Genomic DNA, 18549 nt, shown 5'->3' with positions numbered 1-18549 from the left:
AAAGGCAAAATTGTAACGGTAGGCGACCTTACTGTCTCTCAAAAAGACTAGAGTAATGCTCCTTCGAGAGTTCAATGTAATCATCTGGAGGAAGCTTCAACCTGCCTGGTAGAAAAAAGGCTTTCAGCAGCAACATCCTTCCGGTGCCTAGCTACCATGCCACCCGAAGGAAGCACGAGGGCTTGGATACTGTCAGGTTGCCCAAGCCTAGACAGGGTAAGTCGAGAGGCAGAGGTCGGGTTCGAACAACGGACCTTCCGGTCAGTAAATTCGCGCTCTGACCCCCTTGGACCATCTCGCCCCCTGCGTGATAGAGACAGCCGAAAGAATTAGTACGCTCCTTATCCTGGACCCAGTGCTTCCATAGTTTCCGAATGACCCCAGTGAACTGATTGTGGACGCTCCTCTTCGAAATAGTGACCGTTTGAAGGTACCACTCAAGTTTACCCATCTATAGCACAGGTTCAATCTGCTGGCACTGTAATGAACTGCTGAAATTTGGACAGAGGTATTACAGGATCCGGAACTATGATAGCTGGAACATTGCAACCGTCGCGAAGAGACAGCCTAACCGTAGTGTGGCGGTTCATGTATCTCCGTGACCCATTCAGCTATACTTGGTAGTCTCCGTGCAGTACTGACAGAGTCTCATACCAGGTTGATTAGTGGTTAGAGGTCTGACCAACATCTGTCCCTCCTGATCAGCATTAGATCATGCGTGGTGACTTGTTCTGCAAAAATGGAAATGTGCTTGCATTTCTTGCCAAACTTCGCTGCCTCGTGGTCAGTTTTTTTGAACCAGAGACTGTGGTTTGGGACCACAACCGTCCTCCTATCTAGGTGTGGGCGCCCTGCCAGTATCCCAGCCCACATGCAACCATGAATTGTACACACAAATAGACTCATACCACATCGGCCGTCGCGTGGTACCATTAGTCGGGTTGCTTTATATGCTACATTCAGCGGGTTACTGCTGGCGCCTCCCTTCTTACGCTTCCAATTTTTCCACTCAACTTTGAATACTCACTGCAGGTCCCAGCACTAGGATTGACCGTTTCGTTCGCTTCGCATCTTCTGTACGTCCAACTTTAGTAACAACCCTAAACACCTCGAAGTCTGTTTTCAAACCCCGGAAGCCTGTCTACTCAGCAGCCTTTAATGTTCGCACACTGAAGCAAGCAGGTCAATAGGTGGATCTTGCGCGTACGCTGAATTCCCTCTGCATTGGTGTATGTTTGTCAGAAACAGGGATGCATGACGCAAGTACTGTGATCGAACTGACTGCCCCCTCGCTCTCTTCCAGGTTCCGGCTGCGCACCTCTGGTGATGCACAGGCTGGATATGCTGGAGTGGGTATTGTATTGAGCGAACGAGCGGAAGCGACTCGGCTTGACAGTCGCCTTTGTGCGGTTTCTTTGGAAACATCTGTGAGAGAACCCAGAGAAAGTGAGATTCATCACACCCTGTTCAATCTGTCTGCTTACGCCTCAACTGACTGTAGCTCTGAAGCTGCCAAGGACAGTTTCTATGACGCTCTAGGTGCCCTTCTACAGCAGACTAAAAGCTCAGATACCATTATGGTTGCTAGTGACATAAACGTCCAGGTAGGTAGACTAAGCGCTGCTGAGGCCTGACTGGGCGGTCCTCTTGGATTGGACACGATACGCACGAACAACGGATACCGCTTACTTCAGATGTCTGCCGATCACAAACTGTTCATTTGCAGTACGAATTTCCGGAACAGCGGAAGTTACTTGACAGCGTGATGCCTACCAACAGACCAGTCCCGAATCCAAATAAACCACATCACTGTCAGTTATCGGTAGTGAGGGTCGATCACCGCCTGCCGCTCATTCTGGAACACCAGCGTGGACTCCGAGCATGCACTTGTACGCGGCTGCTTTTCATTGCGGTTTTTAGATGTACGCAAAACGCGCACACTTCAGTTAGCCACTGAGAAGCCAGGGGACGCAGAAGTCAAAAAATACATCAGAACCGGCTCCTCGAGCGCCTGTCGGACTGTCTGATTTCGGATCCTAGCGGCCACTTGGGAAAGATATCCAAAGCGCCCTCAGAACCGGAACTTCCGTTTGTGGCACAACGTAGCCAACCTCATCCAAACATTGGATATCTGATAATACCCTGTCTATGCTGAGGATCGGCGAGGTATTCCCCCTTGCCGTAACCCCATCTCCACTCGACGCGTCGTCCGATGGCAGGTGAAACTGATAGTTCATGCAGATTGTGAAGCCTGGTAGATCCGAAAGACCGAAGGAATGGAAGATGCGAAAATGCTAAAAACGTCCGGAAGCTGTCCCACTTGATTCATTGGACTGGTCCTCAGAAGCCTCTTGTCAGTGACATTATCAGGACCCACAATAGCTCCCTGATATACAGCAAAAGAAAGGGGTCGAACCCCTGGGCAGAAAAAACTCGTTCGACTGTGGCACTCTTTCGGTGCCTAACTGTCATGCCACCCGAAGGTTGTACGAGGGCTGAGATGCTTCCAGATTACCCAAGCCTAGACAGGGGAAGTCGAGAGACAGAGGTCGGGTTCTAACCACGGACCTTCCGGTCAGTAAATTCGTGCTCTGACCACTCGGGCCATCTCGCCCCTCTGGGCAGAGCACTTTGAACAGTGATATAGTTGGACACTTGCTGCCTCCACTCCGGAATCCAGGCCTTCGACAGAAAGTGAACTGTGAATATAGAACCGTCTTCAACCTCAGAAGTGCCTGAGTGCATATCTCTACTGAAGCGTCATCGTGTTTTTGGTCCCGATGACCTTCCTGCTCTGTTCAAGGATGGCAATGGGTTTCTCAGTCAGTGTTTGTCTAGCCTACTTGGGTCTATCTGGGAAATGATAATAGTGACCATTTTCGAAAAGGGTACTTGCAGCGAATGTAGGAGCGACAGGGGTGTTAGTTTCACTGTTATCGTGAGAAGGCTTCTGGCGTCATTGATTCTTCGTCGTCTTACGGTGGCATACAAAACCTTGACTCATTAGAATCAATTGGGATTTTAACCGGATGGAGGCTGTGTTGACCACAACTCCACATTCCGTTGGGTGTTAGAGCAACGCCACATGTACAGAGGACCCACAATGTTGGTGTTTTTTTTACTTCAAGGGTGCGTTTGATTTTGTCGATTGGTCAATGCTGTTGACTAGACTTGTTCAGCGGGGTATACGCAAGAAGTTTGAAAATAATCTGATCCCTATATTTACACACTTCTAGGCGTGTGAGTCTATGGTGAGCTCTCCAAAGCCTTCCTACAAAGAATGGTGTCCGAAAACGGTGTACACTCCATTTTTGTTTTGTTTTTTCGCCATTGATGAAATAATGAGGCGAACGCTAGGACGTCTTCGAAATCTCTCTTTTCAAATTATTGCTGGTGAGAACGTTGTCAGTCTTGAGTACGCAGATGGCATCGCCCTCATCTTTGAGGACCAAGGCGAAGTACAAGCCCTGTTGACTAGTGCATCCATCGTCATACTATCTTTCGGCATGTGCCTTTCACCTTCAAATTGCGAAGTTGTGCTTCAGAAAGTGCAGTTTCTGAACATTTCGCACACTGAAGCAAGCAGGTCGGTGGATGGATCTTGCGCGTACGCTGAATTCCCTCTGCATTGGTGTATGTTTGTCAGAAACAGGGATGCATGACGCAAGTACTGTGAACTGACTGCGAAGCAAGCAGGTCAATAGGTGGATCTTGCGCGTACGCTGAATTCCCTCTGCATTGGTGTATGTTTGTCAGAAACAGGGATGCATGACGCAAGTACTGTGATCGAACTGACTGCCCCCTCGCTCTCTTCCAGGTTCCGGCTGCGCACCTCTGGTGATGCACAGGCTGGATATGCTGGAGTGGGTATTGTATTGAGCGAACGAGCGGAAGCGACTCGGCTTGACAGTCGCCTTTGTGCGGTTTCTTTGGAAACATCTGTGAGAGAACCCAGAGAAAGTGAGGTTCATCACACCCTGTTCAATCTGTCTGCTTACGCCTCAACTGACTGTAGCTCTGAAGCTGCCAAGGACAGTTTCTATGACGCTCTAGGTGCCCTTCTACAGCAGACTAAAAGCTCAGATACCATTATGGTTGCTAGTGACATAAACGTCCAGGTAGGTAGACTAAGCGCTGCTGAGGCCTGACTGGGCGGTCCTCTTGGATTGGACACGATACGCACGAACAACGGATACCGCTTACTTCAGGTGTCTGCCGATCACAAACTGTTCATTTGGAGTACGAATTTCCGGAACAGCGGCAATTACTTGACAGCGTGATGCCCACCAACAGACCAGTCCCGAATCCAAATAAACCACATCACTGTCAGTTATCGGTAGTGAGGGTCGATCACCGCCTGCCGCTCATTCTGGAACACCAGCGTGGACTCCGAGCATGCACTTGTACGCGGCTGCTTTTCATTGCGGTTTTTAGATGTACGCAAAACGCGCACACTTCAGTTAGCCACTGAGAAGCCAGGGGACGCAGAAGTCAAAAAATACATCAGAACCGGCTCCTCGAGCGCCTGTCGGACTGTCTGATTTCGGATCCTAGCGGCCACTTGGGAAAGATATCCAAAGCGCCCTCAGAACCGGAACTTCCGTTTGTGGCACAACGTAGCCAACCTCATCCAAACATTGGATATCTGATAATACCCTGTCTATGCTGAGGATCGGCGAGGTATTCCCCCTTGCCGTAACCCCCTCTCCACTCGACACGTCGTCCGATGCCAGGTGAAACTGATAGTTCATGCAGATTGTGAAGCCTGGTAGATCCGAAAGACCGAAGGAATGGAAGATGCGAAAATGCTAAAAACGTCCGGAAGCTGTCCCACTTGATTCATTGGACTGGTCCTCAGAAGCCTCTTGTCAGTGACATTATCAGGACCCACAATAGCTCCCTGATATACAGCAAAAGAAAGGGGTCGAACCCCTGGGCAGAAAAAACTCGTTCGACTGTGGCACTCTTTCGGTGCCTAACTGTCATGCCACCCGAAGGTTGTACGAGGGCTGAGATGCTTCCAGATTACCCAAGCCTAGACAGGGGAAGTCGAGAGACAGAGGTCGGGTTCTAACCACGGACCTTCCGGTCAGTAAATTCGTGCTCTGACCACTCGGGCCATCTCGCCCCTCTGGGCAGAGCACTTTGAACAGTGATATAGTTGGACACTTGCTGCCTCCACTCCGGAATCCAGGCCTTCGACAGAAAGTGAACTGTGAATATAGAACCGTCTTCAACCTCAGAAGTGCCTGAGTGCATATCTCTACTGAAGCGTCATCGTGTTTTTGGTCCCGATGACCTTCCTGCTCTGTTCAAGGATGGCAATGGGTTTCTCAGTCAGTGTTTGTCTAGCCTACTTGGGTCTATCTGGGAAATGATAATAGTGACCATTTTCGAAAAGGGTACTTGCAGCGAATGTAGGAGCGACAGGGGTGTTAGTTTCACTGTTATCGTGAGAAGGCTTCTGGCGTCATTGATTCTTCGTCGTCTTACGGTGGCATACAAAACCTTGACTCATTAGAATCAATTGGGATTTTAACCGGATGGAGGCTGTGTTGACCACAACTCCACATTCCGTTGGGTGTTAGAGCAACGCCACATGTACAGAGGACCCACAATGTTGGTGTTTTTTTTACTTCAAGGGTGCGTTTGATTTTGTCGATTGGTCAATGCTGTTGACTAGACTTGTTCAGCGGGGTATACGCAAGAAGTTTGAAAATAATCTGATCCCTATATTTACACACTTCTAGGCGTGTGAGTCTATGGTGAGCTCTCCAAAGCCTTCCTACAAAGAATGGTGTCCGAAAACGGTGTACACTCCATTTTTGTTTTGTTTTTTCGCCATTGATGAAATAATGAGGCGAACGCTAGGACGTCTTCGAAATCTCTCTTTTCAAATTATTGCTGGTGAGAACGTTGTCAGTCTTGAGTACGCAGATGGCATCGCCCTCATCTTTGAGGACCAAGGCGAAGTACAAGCCCTGTTGACTAGTGCATCCATCGTCATACTATCTTTCGGCATGTGCCTTTCACCTTCAAATTGCGAAGTTGTGCTTCAGAAAGTGCAGTTTCTGAACATACCCCTTACAATTCAAGGGGACTGACTGAATGTGGAGAATTTTTCATACCTTGGTAGTTGTATTAGCTCTGATGGAAATGTCTGACGAATCTGGAAGGCCCGAATAACCTTTCCTAACTCGCGTCACCTGTGGAGTCCAAAAGACATATCATTGGGTCTCAGGGGTTGCGTGTACCAGGGTTGTTTTCTTGTATGATTGTGAAAGGTCGCCTATAAGGACAGGTGATGTAAAGCGCCTACAGGTTTTTGGCAACCGATGCCTCAGAAGCGCTGTTGGTATCGGATGGCTTTAATAGATTATTAACGAGGTAATTAGAAAACGTATTTGGTTGTGCGGCAGATACCTCAATCGCCCAGTGTTGCGCAACCAACAGACCAGTCCCGAATCCAAATAAACCACATCACTGTCAGTTATCGGTAGTGAGGGTCGATCACCGCCTGCCGCTCATTCTGGAACACCAGCGTGGACTCCGAGCATGCACTTGTACGCGGCTGCTTTTCATTGCGGTTTTTAGATGTACGCAAAACGCGCACACTTCAGTTAGCCACTGAGAAGCCAGGGGACGCAGAAGTCAAAAAATACATCAGAACCGGCTCCTCGAGCGCCTGTCGGACTGTCTGATTTCGGATCCTAGCGGCCACTTGGGAAAGATATCCAAAGCGCCCTCAGAACCGGAACTTCCGTTTGTGGCACAACGTAGCCAACCTCATCCAAACATTGGATATCTGATAATTGTCTGTCTATGCTGAGGATCGGCGAGGTATTCCCCCTTGCCGTAACCCCATCTCCACTCGACGCGTCGTCCGATGGCAGGTGAAATAGTTCATGACGTAGCCAACCTCATCCAAACATTGGATATCTGATAATACCCTGTCTATGCTGAGGATCGGCGAGGTATTCCCCCTTGCCGTAACCCCATCTCCACTCGACGCGTCGTCCGATGGCAGGTGAAACTGATAGTTCATGCAGATTGTGAAGCCTGGTAGATCCGAAAGACCGAAGGAATGGAAGATGCGAAAATGCTAAAAACGTCCGGAAGCTGTCCCACTTGATTCATTGGACTGGTCCTCAGAAGCCTCTTGTCAGTGACATTATCAGGACCCACAATAGCTCCCTGATATACAGCAAAAGAAAGGGGTCGAACCCCTGGGCAGAAAAAACTCGTTCGACTGTGGCACTCTTTCGGTGCCTAACTGTCATGCCACCCGAAGGTTGTACGAGGGCTGAGATGCTTCCAGATTACCCAAGCCTAGACAGGGGAAGTCGAGAGACAGAGGTCGGGTTCTAACCACGGACCTTCCGGTCAGTAAATTCGTGCTCTGACCACTCGGGCCATCTCGCCCCTCTGGGCAGAGCACTTTGAACAGTGATATAGTTGGACACTTGCTGCCTCCACTCCGGAATCCAGGCCTTCGACAGAAAGTGAACTGTGAATATAGAACCGTCTTCAACCTCAGAAGTGCCTGAGTGCATATCTCTACTGAAGCGTCATCGTGTTTTTGGTCCCGATGACCTTCCTGCTCTGTTCAAGGATGGCAATGGGTTTCTCAGTCAGTGTTTGTCTAGCCTACTTGGGTCTATCTGGGAAATGATAATAGTGACCATTTTCGAAAAGGGTACTTGCAGCGAATGTAGGAGCGACAGGGGTGTTAGTTTCACTGTTATCGTGAGAAGGCTTCTGGCGTCATTGATTCTTCGTCGTCTTACGGTGGCATACAAAACCTTGACTCATTAGAATCAATTGGGATTTTAACCGGATGGAGGCTGTGTTGACCACAACTCCACATTCCGTTGGGTGTTAGAGCAACGCCACATGTACAGAGGACCCACAATGTTGGTGTTTTTTTTACTTCAAGGGTGCGTTTGATTTTGTCGATTGGTCAATGCTGTTGACTAGACTTGTTCAGCGGGGTATACGCAAGAAGTTTGAAAATAATCTGATCCCTATATTTACACACTTCTAGGCGTGTGAGTCTATGGTGAGCTCTCCAAAGCCTTCCTACAAAGAATGGTGTCCGAAAACGGTGTACACTCCATTTTTGTTTTGTTTTTTCGCCATTGATGAAATAATGAGGCGAACGCTAGGACGTCTTCGAAATCTCTCTTTTCAAATTATTGCTGGTGAGAACGTTGTCAGTCTTGAGTACGCAGATGGCATCGCCCTCATCTTTGAGGACCAAGGCGAAGTACAAGCCCTGTTGACTAGTGCATCCATCGTCATACTATCTTTCGGCATGTGCCTTTCACCTTCAAATTGCGAAGTTGTGCTTCAGAAAGTGCAGTTTCTGAACATACCCCTTACAATTCAAGGGGACTGACTGAATGTGGAGAATTTTTCATACCTTGGTAGTTGTATTAGCTCTGATGGAAATGTCTGACGAATCTGGAAGGCCCGAATAACCTTTCCTAACTCGCGTCACCTGTGGAGTCCAAAAGACATATCATTGGGTCTCAGGGGTTGCGTGTACCAGGGTTGTTTTCTTGTATGATTGTGAAAGGTCGCCTATAAGGACAGGTGATGTAAAGCGCCTACAGGTTTTTGGCAACCGATGCCTCAGAAGCGCTGTTGGTATCGGATGGCTTTAATAGATTATTAACGAGGTAATTAGAAAACGTATTTGGTTGTGCGGCAGATACCTCAATCGCCCAGTGTTGCGCACTCGAATGATTGTGCCAGAAACAGAGAATGAGGATTTCCGAATGATTGGCTTTAATCTTCTATCAATTTCAGTACATCAGCTAAAACATTAGGAAACAATTAGCTCAACGAATAGCGAGTAAAAAGTTAAACACAACGTCAGTATATAACATTCTTCCCCGCCGGAGGGATTGTCAGGAAAATATAAATTAGGCTTCGCGGTTTCGAAGATTATACGGTCGAACACGTTGTTGGTCTGTGATGTACTGTAGGACATTCCCTGGAACCTCACTGGGTTGTTCTGGTGGTGCCGTTTCGCCTCCAGGAGGATCAAGCGAGTGTGATTGAGTCTCGTCTGGAGGAGCCGCTGCACTTTCGATTGATTCAGATAAATAGACATCTGATATTGTCTGTGCTTTGGGTGCCAGATGTCTAAGAGAAACAGTTTCTTCCTTTCCGTTCGGGAAACGAACGCAGGCATACTGCGGGTTACAATTAACAAGTTCCACCTCTTCCACTAACGGATCGTATTTGGAAGAACGTGTCATCCTTTTTAACAGAACGGGGCCTGGAGTCGATAACCAAGTCGGAAGAGAGGTGCCGTACGTTGACTTCCGGTGGAAGTTAAGGAATCTTTCATGTGGTGTCGTGTTAGTAGCGGTGCACAATAAGGAGCGAACAGAGTGCAAAGCATCTAGAAGCACACATTCCCACTCGGTAATGTCCCGTTGTTGGGTCTTCAACGCCAGAGTGATAGACTTCCAAAGAGTACCATTAAGCCGTTCGACTTGTCCGTTACCGCGCGGATTGTATGGGGTAGTTCGACTGGTTGCTACACCCCTGTCGTGAAGAAACGTTTGTACTTCACCTGACATGAAAGCTCCACCACGATCAGAATGGACGTATGAGGGCATTCCGAACAAAGAGAACAACTGATTAAAACACTTGATCACGGTGGATGAGGACACATCCGTACACGCGAAGGCGAATGGGAAACGAGAGTACTCGTCGATCATTGTTAGAAGGTATTTGTTGTGGGAGGTCGATGGAAGTGGGCCTTTAAAATCTATGCTGACGCGTTCAAACGGCTGTGTAGCTTTAATAAGATTGCCAAAAGGGTGATTGAGGAAACGAGGCTTCAATTCCGAACAAATACTACACTGATTTGTAATCGCCTTAACATCCTCGGTCGAAAACGGCAAATTTTTTGAGCGAACGAAATGAAGCATCCGCGTGATACCGGGGTGACATAATGTATTATGAAGATGTTTGAGATCCACCTGTGACATCGCAGATACGTAATCAGTCCGCGATAGTGCGTCAGCGGCTTTATTCTGATTACCTGGACGGTACTGGACATCGTAATGAAAACAGGACAGTTCAAGTCTCCATCTCTGGATTTTGTCGTTTTTTACTTTGCCTTTGTGTTGTTTGTCGTACATAAAGGCGACTGATCGTTGGTCCGTGACAAGTGTGAAGTGATTGCCGATCAGGTAGTGTCTCCACTTTCTCAGAGCTTCAACAATCGCGTACGCTTCTTTTTCGATTGCTGAATGATGCCGCTCACTGTGTGACAGAGTGCGTGAAAAGAAAGCTACCGGGCGCCCGTCTTGATTGAGAGTGGCCGCAATGGCTATGTCGGAAGCATCAGTTTCCACAACGAGTGGACGAGTGTAGTCTATGGTGAAAACGGCTGCCTTTTCCAAATCGTGTTTGAGCTTATTCAGTGCCGCTTGTACGCTATCTGGAATCGGGAAGATCTGATTGCGGACGATTTGATGAATCTTATCTGAGAAACATGGGATCCAGTGTGCGTAGTATGCCAGCATTCCGACCAATCTTCGTTGTGAACGGATGTCACATGGATGAGGCAACTCCCGTAGGGCTCGAAAACGTTCAGGATCCGGTTTTATCATACCATGAGATATTTCGTATCCCAGTAATAGTACTTTCGCAGTAGCTATGATGCTCTTTTTCTGGTTAAATGTAATACCGTGACGTTTTGAGGCCTCTAAGAATTTCTTCAAATTTCGATCATGTTCCTGGGCATCGCGACCACACACGGTAACATTGTCAACATATGCGAATGTATCGAGCAGATTTTCCTCGCGTATGATGTTGTCTATGGTGCGTTGAAAGCAGGCCACACCATTAGTAACTCCGAACGGAATGCGGCGAAATTGAAAGAGTTTACCACATGCCTCGAATGCAGTATATGGCTTGTCTTTGTCGAGAATGGGGATCTGGTGGTACGCACTTTGAAGGTCTAGTGTGCTAAACACCGTGTAATGGGAAACCTTCTCTACAAGTTCGTCCACCTTCGGCAGAGGATACGCATCAAGGTAAGTGAAGCGATTTATGGTTTGACTGTAATCGATGACCATGCGCTTCTTATGCCTGTCATTCGTAGTAACGAGAACCTGAGCGCGCCAAGGAGAGTTAGACGGCTCAATAATTTTGTCAGCTAGTAACTTCCGAACCTCCGTCTCGATAAATACCGTATCCGTGCGAGAGAAACGACGAGATTTAGTGGCAATTGGAGTACATCCAGGGGCGAGATTATCAAACAAAGAGGGGGCGTTAACTCTCGCTGCTTTCAATGTGCATATGGCGAATGGGGGCCGCTTACCCGTGAATGGTATGATGACACTTTGGTGTTGACTGAGGAAATCCAAGCCAAGGATGACGTCTGAACACAAATTGGATAAGAGCGAGAGTTTGACACTTTCGTATAGTGTGCTTTTGTACAGAACGGTAGCATAAAGATGACCGCTAGTAACACACGATAAGTTCGTTGAAGCCATCGAGATAGCGCTCTTAGAGGATGTTATTGTCCAACCATGCTTTAGTGCGATGTCAGAAGAAATATAACTTTCGCAACTACCAGTATCGATAAGTGCGTGAAGTGGGATATTATTCACTATAACATCAACGATTGATTTGGAAAGTCCCATGGATGAAGAGATGTTGAAAATGGATGAGACACCAGGGTTCACCGTCGATGTGATACGGCTTGAACCCAGTTTGGATCGACAAACTTTTTGGAAATGACCTTTCTTGCCGCAAGAATGACAGAAAGACTCACGAGCCGGGCATTTTGAACGAATGTGCTTACCGTTGCCACAGAAGAAGCAAGATAAGGATGTGCTTGCAATCGTGTCACTAGATTCCATCTGAGAGATAAAAGCATCACGAACAGGAGTAAGAGGCTTATCAGTTTTGATAGATGCGGCGCCACAGGGAACATGAGAAGACGAGTCGTATGAGAGTGACTGTTGTTGAGCATGTTCAAGCAGACGTGCCTCGTCAAAAGCTTGTTGAAGCTTAAGAGTGTGTTTTTCTAGTAGTCGTTGGCGAACGGAATTAGACTGCAAGCCTGTGATAAAAGCGTCTCGAATAGCCTCATCCCGATGTTCATCGGCAGAAACCGCACGAAAATTGCAGTCCTTGGCAAGGTAACGTAATTTTTGCAGGAACGCGTCGACTAATTGGCCCGGTTCTTGTTTGGTAGTAGCCAGCACGTGGCGGGAAAACACTTCATTTTTGGGTTTAATGTACATCTTTTCGAGCGTCTGGATGGCGTCTTCGTAAGTAGTACAATCACAAACATGTTGATAGACGGACGGAGAAAGGAAATTTACCAAAAGTTTTCTTTTGTCAACGTTTGGGAGTTCGATGCATGAGAGGAAGTTCGTAAACGTTTCGTGCCAATGGATCCATTGTTCTGAAGCAGAAGAGGATTGGGGGTCGGCGTCAAACCGATCTGGTCGAAACAATCGTTCCATTGTATTTTGATAGAAGATTAAATTGTTGCGCACTCGAATGAGAACGAGGATTGCCGAATGATTGGCTTTAATCTTTATCAATTTCAGGCACCGTCTACCGAGGTGAGTCTTCTCCGTGCCTCCTTCAGAATGATGCAAGCCGCGAGGTGAACAGCGTATGACTTAGCAAAGGGATGTCAAAGAGAGTACGGAGAGTTTGGGTGTTGTTGGTGCGGTCCCCGTTACCTCCTCCTACGCCTGCCTGGAGACATTGCAAGAAATAGCGACTGGTCGCTGGCAATGGTGTTATTGCTATTAGTTGTTTCCCAGGTTGTTTGATTGAGTGATGTAGAGGTGTAGACACCTCAAAATGCTCGACACTGACCAGTAATAGGTCCCCTCCATAACATAATCCGGTTTTCACCCAGGCTTCAAATGTATTCAGACAAACCTTGTGGTTGTACGGCAGTGAAGCATCAATGTCGACGCTGATGTTGTCTTTCATGATGATGACCTGAAAGCAAATGAGTCTTTTGGTGTAGTTTAGAGGGTTGCTGAGCCCACAATGAAAAATGCTACACTTTTAGGGGATGCCAGATGAATTAGCAGATTTCTTCACTATAAGTAAGCTCACAAATACAGATCGAGTCAGAAAGGCGATAGAAACGATCGTTGAAACCAGGTAGTCAGAAAAAATAAAGGCGGAACCTGAGAAATACTTCAAATGCATCTAGTCCAAGGCTTGATTGTGGGTGAGACTTTGACGAACCCGGATAGTACTAAAATGGTTGCCATGTTTTCTACCTTTTTGTAGGTGCAGCGTTGTGGTCGGGGGTCCACTTGATCCCTTTTAACCTTCAACTTAACAGACCCCTCGAATGACACACAAAGATAAGAGACCCAATCGTAGCAAATTTTTGGGTCCAGATGAACTGCGTAAGACACCCGGAGTGCCCAATCGTGGTGAGCTAGAACTTAAGATATCGTTTGGTTGCCGGAGATCTGAATGCGTAAGTGGCAGGCTTAGCGCATCTGAGACTCACTTAGGTGGTCGACATGGATTAGACAAGGTACTACGGACAATGTTGAACGATTGCTTCAAGTGTGTGTTGACTGCAGGCTGTTTTCATGCCGTACTAGCTTCCGAAATAGCCAAAGTCTTCTGGCCGCATGCCCTTCAACGGTTTGCCAGCTACGAGCTCAACTTGATCACATTGCCATCAGTTACCGATGGCCCGAATCAACAACTGACTGCCGGTCGTTTTCGAACACATTGTGGATTCCGACCATTCGTCCACGTTCGCTATTCCCTTCGTTATCTGGGGCTGAGTAAGTTGAGAACAAATTGTTTGGCAACTGATGGACTTGCAGATCCGGATAGTTGACGGATTTACCAGAATCATCTGGATTCTGCCAACTGCTCCACTATCAGATGTGAATTCATACTGGGACGAGATCGCCACCTCTTTGCACAGCACTGGGAGTTTTGCCCATAACACGGCGTTGCCCGCCCCTCTCAGCCACTCGATATCAGACCGAACGGTGCTAGTGCTTGGATCTCGAAAAAATATCCCATCCATTCCCATATATCTTTCGACCCGAGGAATTATCAGGCATCACGTCAAAGTGAGTGTGCTAGCTGACCATGAAGTCTGGTAGAAGCCAGAAAGCCGGAAATGCCCGAAGCTTATTTAAGTTGGTCCGTTCGACTGATCCCCTAAAACCACGTGTGGGCGAAACCATCAAGGATTAGCATAAAGCGACCATATCGAATAAAGAACGCCTCGACCGTTGGGCCGAATACTTCAGACAGCAGTTATCGTGGTCATCAGCTGCCGCTCGTATGGAGCCCACAGCTAACGTAGAAACCTAAAGGGTGAATGTGGAACCCCCTACTGCCTCCGAGGTTTGTGACTGCACACGCTGTTTCATGCACCACCGAACTTCTGGTCCGATAGAATCCTCTGACACCAGTGTTGAACACTGATGTCAGGCTGTCCATGACGATGATGATTTGGATGCGAATAGTCACACGAGTGCTCCTGTTTCGTCCGTATTTCTGAAAAGCGCACACCGTAGAGTTTTGTCGTTCCCTTGTGTCTAACCCGTGGTTTCTCTAAGGTCCAACTTCCCACCTTTGGTCACTCCAGTCGCAGTGGGTCACAAAAACATTTCATTAAGGTTTTCGAGTGCTGCCGTCGTAGATTTTGTCTCTTCCTATGCATTCAGGTTTGTTCAATGGAGATAACTGTCCCATACGCAGAATTTGTTCTTGGAACGTACCACTGCGGGTTGACTTGGCGGGGAGTATGAAGTAGGTCACGAAATGCTTGGGTGCTGTCGGTGCTACTCGCTTCCAGGATGGGAACCGCGTGATCCCACTGCGCCTGGTTGAAGACACTACAGGATATGGCTGCCAGCCGATGTCAGTGGCGTTCTTGTTGTCAGTTTCTATCCAGATTGCCTGAGTGAATGTCTGGAAGTGTAGGCACTTCGGAACGATTGTGGTATGCTAGCAGCACGTCCCTTTCCCGTCCACCTTTATTCTTTTCTTTACAATAAGGCTTTCAAACAAATCTTGGTTCTACGGCAGCGAAGCATCGGTGTTGAACACTGGTGTCATGCTGTCGATGATGATGATGACTGCAGGTTAATAATGTAAAAATGTCTGCCTAGTACAGCACAACCACGTTCATGGTCCAAATAGTGAACCTTATTGGTTTCTCTGGACACTTGAGGCATTCTTTTGACATTCCCATTTCTGATAGCTTTCTGTTATGTTAACGTACAGCCTGCTGTCTAGTCTATTGTACGTTCAAACAATATAATGTCACATTCATTTGGTTCTGCCCTAATCAATATACGTCATATTGGCACCCTGGTGGAATAAAGGTAGTACTGATCCTCCAGATTCCAAGATCGTAAATCAGTACGTCGCCTTACCTTCCGCATTGTCAGCAACGCCAGTGTCGATCTTCACTGGTTACCCTTTTTGTTTGTGGGCACTCAGTAGGTGGTTGCATATACTTAGCCAGGCACTGTGGCGAAGAATGACTGTGTGGGTTGTTGTGGCAGATCTGATAAGATCACTCTCTGCAATAAAGTTTATTCGCTGTTTCACTTCACGACTGTATTTGGTTATGCTTGCCTTGCACAACACGCTTTATCCTGCTCAGATAACCTAATGCCAACTTTTTTTATCCTGTTTTCAGCATTTCCGTAAACCGATCCTGTTATGTTCTACTAATTGAATGCAGAGATCAAAATGCGACCGGTGATTTTCATCCGACCTATTTATCTCCCAAAAACACCGCACTACGTGTAAGTTCCCATTCCTGTGTCGAGAGTCGCTCAGCCCACTGTGGCAGCGCCACATAGAATACCCGAAATTTACTCCTGGAGATCCTCCCATCCGATGTTTCCTCACCCCATTCTGGATGAAGATGATCTACCCTGGTCCCAACAACCCCACGGACCAAGTGATCTTTAAAGTTCATCCGCAGTAGGTTACCTTTCGAATCATCAGTGACTTAGCCCATAAGGATGACGGCATCCGATGTGCAACAGTATTTGGAAAAGATTTACAACACTTCTGTCCTCCACGTTCGATTGAAAATGTGTTATCACGATTGTAAGCTGACTAACATTCGTTTTACCTACTTTGGCAGTGGAACCCACGGATCAGTCGCCAATAAAGATGTTCCGACGTGCATTAGACCCTTTTTTACTACCACCGAAGCCAGAACGCTATGAAAAACTGGCATACGTCCGGCTTGTGAGTGTATATTTTGCATCTTTGTTCGTTATAACCCGTGCCTTGAACTCTGTAAGCTGGTCGTTCTGTACCAGTCTGAGTACCTTCTGTTTAATTGATTGCGGAAAGTTAAACTGTCCTTGTAACCCGGGTTACCCCCTCTCTGCTCTACTTTCCAGCCCCCAGGGACCACGTTTGAATTTCCGAATTTGTTCAAGACCAAAAGACCCTCTTCTGTCATGGATGTCGTTGGATCCACAGGAGCTACAGATGACACAACATCTAAATCTTCGACTGACTCGGACACAGTTACCTCCTCGCCTTCAGAAACAAAGCCCCCAATCAGTCATAAGAAGCTCCCTAGTTGGTTCATTCGGTAGTTTTTTTTCTCACTGGAATATATTTTGATTGCACTTTTACCATGTTACTTTTGGTTTTCAATCACGCTTTCTTGAGCCTGCCGAGAAGCCCGGTGGAGATATATGTGCCTTGGTAAAACTTTCCTCTGTTCCTCAGGTAATAATCGCTTCAGCAGAACACCAGCATTTGCGTGGTCGCTCCCTAATAAGAAAGTATCCTGAAGTATATAACTGGATATAGCTTGTTGCAACGTCTTCACATATCCATTGGGTGTTATTGCCCTTTTAGAGGGCTTGCTGATCGGGTAAAATATAGTGTAAAATGTGCACTCACCCTTGTGAACAATGATCGCCACAGGGCAAGTAGTTATTTAGCCTTTCCTGAGGATGGCATTTCTTGGCGGTGGGTGGGGTCGCATACTTCGTGGTTTTTGTTGACTCTTCATTGGAGTGATTGGTCCTCGGATTTCAGGAATCGCGTACGTATTTGGAATATGTGCTGACAGCTGACCAGTCACGTTGTGTTGTTTTAGAATGTAGGTACCATCAGCTTCCAACTAATGATTTCACGGTGTGCATGTCTCCTTTTGCTTTTCAGACGATAATCTAACTCTTTTCCTCATTGTCGATTACCGCCGTCAAACGAGTTTCCGTTCATATCACCGATAGGACCACTGTCCCATTTCAGTATTTCGCAACTGTACCTACATCGTAGTTTAGTTTAGGAAACTATATAGCTGACCTGGGTCGAGTTGTTCCTCAGAATGTCTCGTTGAGGCTCTCTCATTGCTTCAACGTCCTCAGTCAGAAGGGTGGGTAAAACGTGAGCCTGCATTTGACAGCCACGAGTGGCAAGGTTTGTTTGGGAATCGATATGGTCGTATTGATTGACATCGGAATGACTCGCCCCTCCGACTTACTACTGTCGACAGCAGAACGGAAAGAAACGCTGCAAAATCACAAGTGCATGGACGTAATTGGCTGTCAATGAAGTCGTAAATTTTGGGCTAACTCTCCAGAGAGCGTAAACCGTCGTGGTGCTCAAAGTTTGTGTAACACCTTGCTTATATTCCTATCACTCGCGCGATAGTTTAAACACAATTGTTGGGGGTTGGTTGAAACGTATGGGTTTCAAGAGTTAAAAGTGTTTCCCATGTGGCTTGGATCCCATGTGTGGCTTGTGGTTATTGTTCAGTTGCTTAAATCCAAGTGTACTTTTGTGCACCAGAATGGTACGTATATACTTCTATTTCTTGACCTTGTCTCGGTGGTTGGGCCGGTGTGCTGCAATGATCCTGTGGACCATACTTGCTGGAACTCACTTCTAAAGGTTCAACCATGCCAGGAAGGTCAGCGATGATCGAAACTGTAGCAGCTAGGACCATTGTATCCACGGTACACGGTTTATAGCTGATATGTTGAAGTTAACTGTATTTACTCCTATTCATTCTGATACGCCCTGCTCTGAATACCAGAAAAAGTTGCATATATTTCCCAATTTAGGCCGGTTTTTGCTACTGGCAGCATAATTTTATTGATAAATTAAATACGTGACAATGGGCAATATTGACAGTCGGGGTTTCCAAGACCTTGTATCTCTACAACCTCTGGATGGGTTGTTAGTTTTTTTCAACTCGGTTTATAGAAGTTCGTTACGCAACCTCCGCGTGACTGAGCGGTTTTGCAAGGAGATTATTGCCCGTTGTTGGCCATGCCGGCTCTCTTTTACGCCCTCGGAATAATCTGTGGAAAAATCGTTCAACTACAACACCTTTTCGGTGCCTTGCTGCCATTCCAGCGGAAAAGAGGCACAAAAGCTGGGATACTACCAGGTTGCTCATACCTAGACAGAATCAGTCAAGTTTCTGAGGTTGGATTCGAACCACGGTCCTTCCGGTCCGTTAGCTGGTGCCTGATCTACGGCTATCTCGAGCATGGCAGCTAAGAACCGAAA

At 47.1% G+C, this 18549-nt stretch overlaps 3 protein-coding genes across 3 annotated transcripts in view; 2 read left to right on the top strand and 1 right to left on the bottom strand.

The window, feature by feature from the left end:
- Positions 1 to 8926, top strand: part of T265_14769 (hypothetical protein) — a gene marked incomplete at both ends in the record, with an annotated part of 41718 nt that extends 32792 nt beyond the window's left edge. Inside the window, 3 exons of the mRNA XM_009175144.1 lie at positions 1304 to 1604; positions 3705 to 4118; positions 8882 to 8926. Coding sequence (XP_009173408.1) covers positions 1304 to 1604; positions 3705 to 4118; positions 8882 to 8926 — 760 coding nt within the window. The remainder of the gene's footprint in view (positions 1 to 1303; positions 1605 to 3704; positions 4119 to 8881) is intronic.
- A 5732-nt stretch (positions 8927 to 14658) lies between these two features.
- Positions 14659 to 17980, bottom strand: T265_09138 (hypothetical protein; the record flags this gene model as incomplete). Its single annotated transcript, XM_009175135.1, has 2 exons — positions 14659 to 14958; positions 17918 to 17980. The coding sequence occupies 2 exons, from the start codon at positions 17978 to 17980 to the stop codon at positions 14659 to 14661; spliced, it is 363 nt and encodes a 120-aa protein (XP_009173399.1).
- Positions 15260 to 16623, top strand: T265_14768 (hypothetical protein; the record flags this gene model as incomplete). The annotated part of the gene is made up of 3 exons (XM_009175143.1): positions 15260 to 15291; positions 15695 to 15803; positions 16416 to 16623. 3 exons carry the CDS (start codon positions 15260 to 15262, stop codon positions 16614 to 16616), a joined length of 342 nt encoding a protein of 113 aa, XP_009173407.1.
- Positions 17981 to 18549: the final 569 nt, after the last annotated feature.

The sequence above is a fragment of the Opisthorchis viverrini genome, assembly GCF_000715545.1.
Source record: "Opisthorchis viverrini unplaced genomic scaffold opera_v5_259, whole genome shotgun sequence".
NCBI lineage: Eukaryota > Metazoa > Platyhelminthes > Trematoda > Opisthorchiida > Opisthorchiidae > Opisthorchis > Opisthorchis viverrini.
This window is presented reverse-complemented; position numbering and strand designations above follow the sequence as displayed.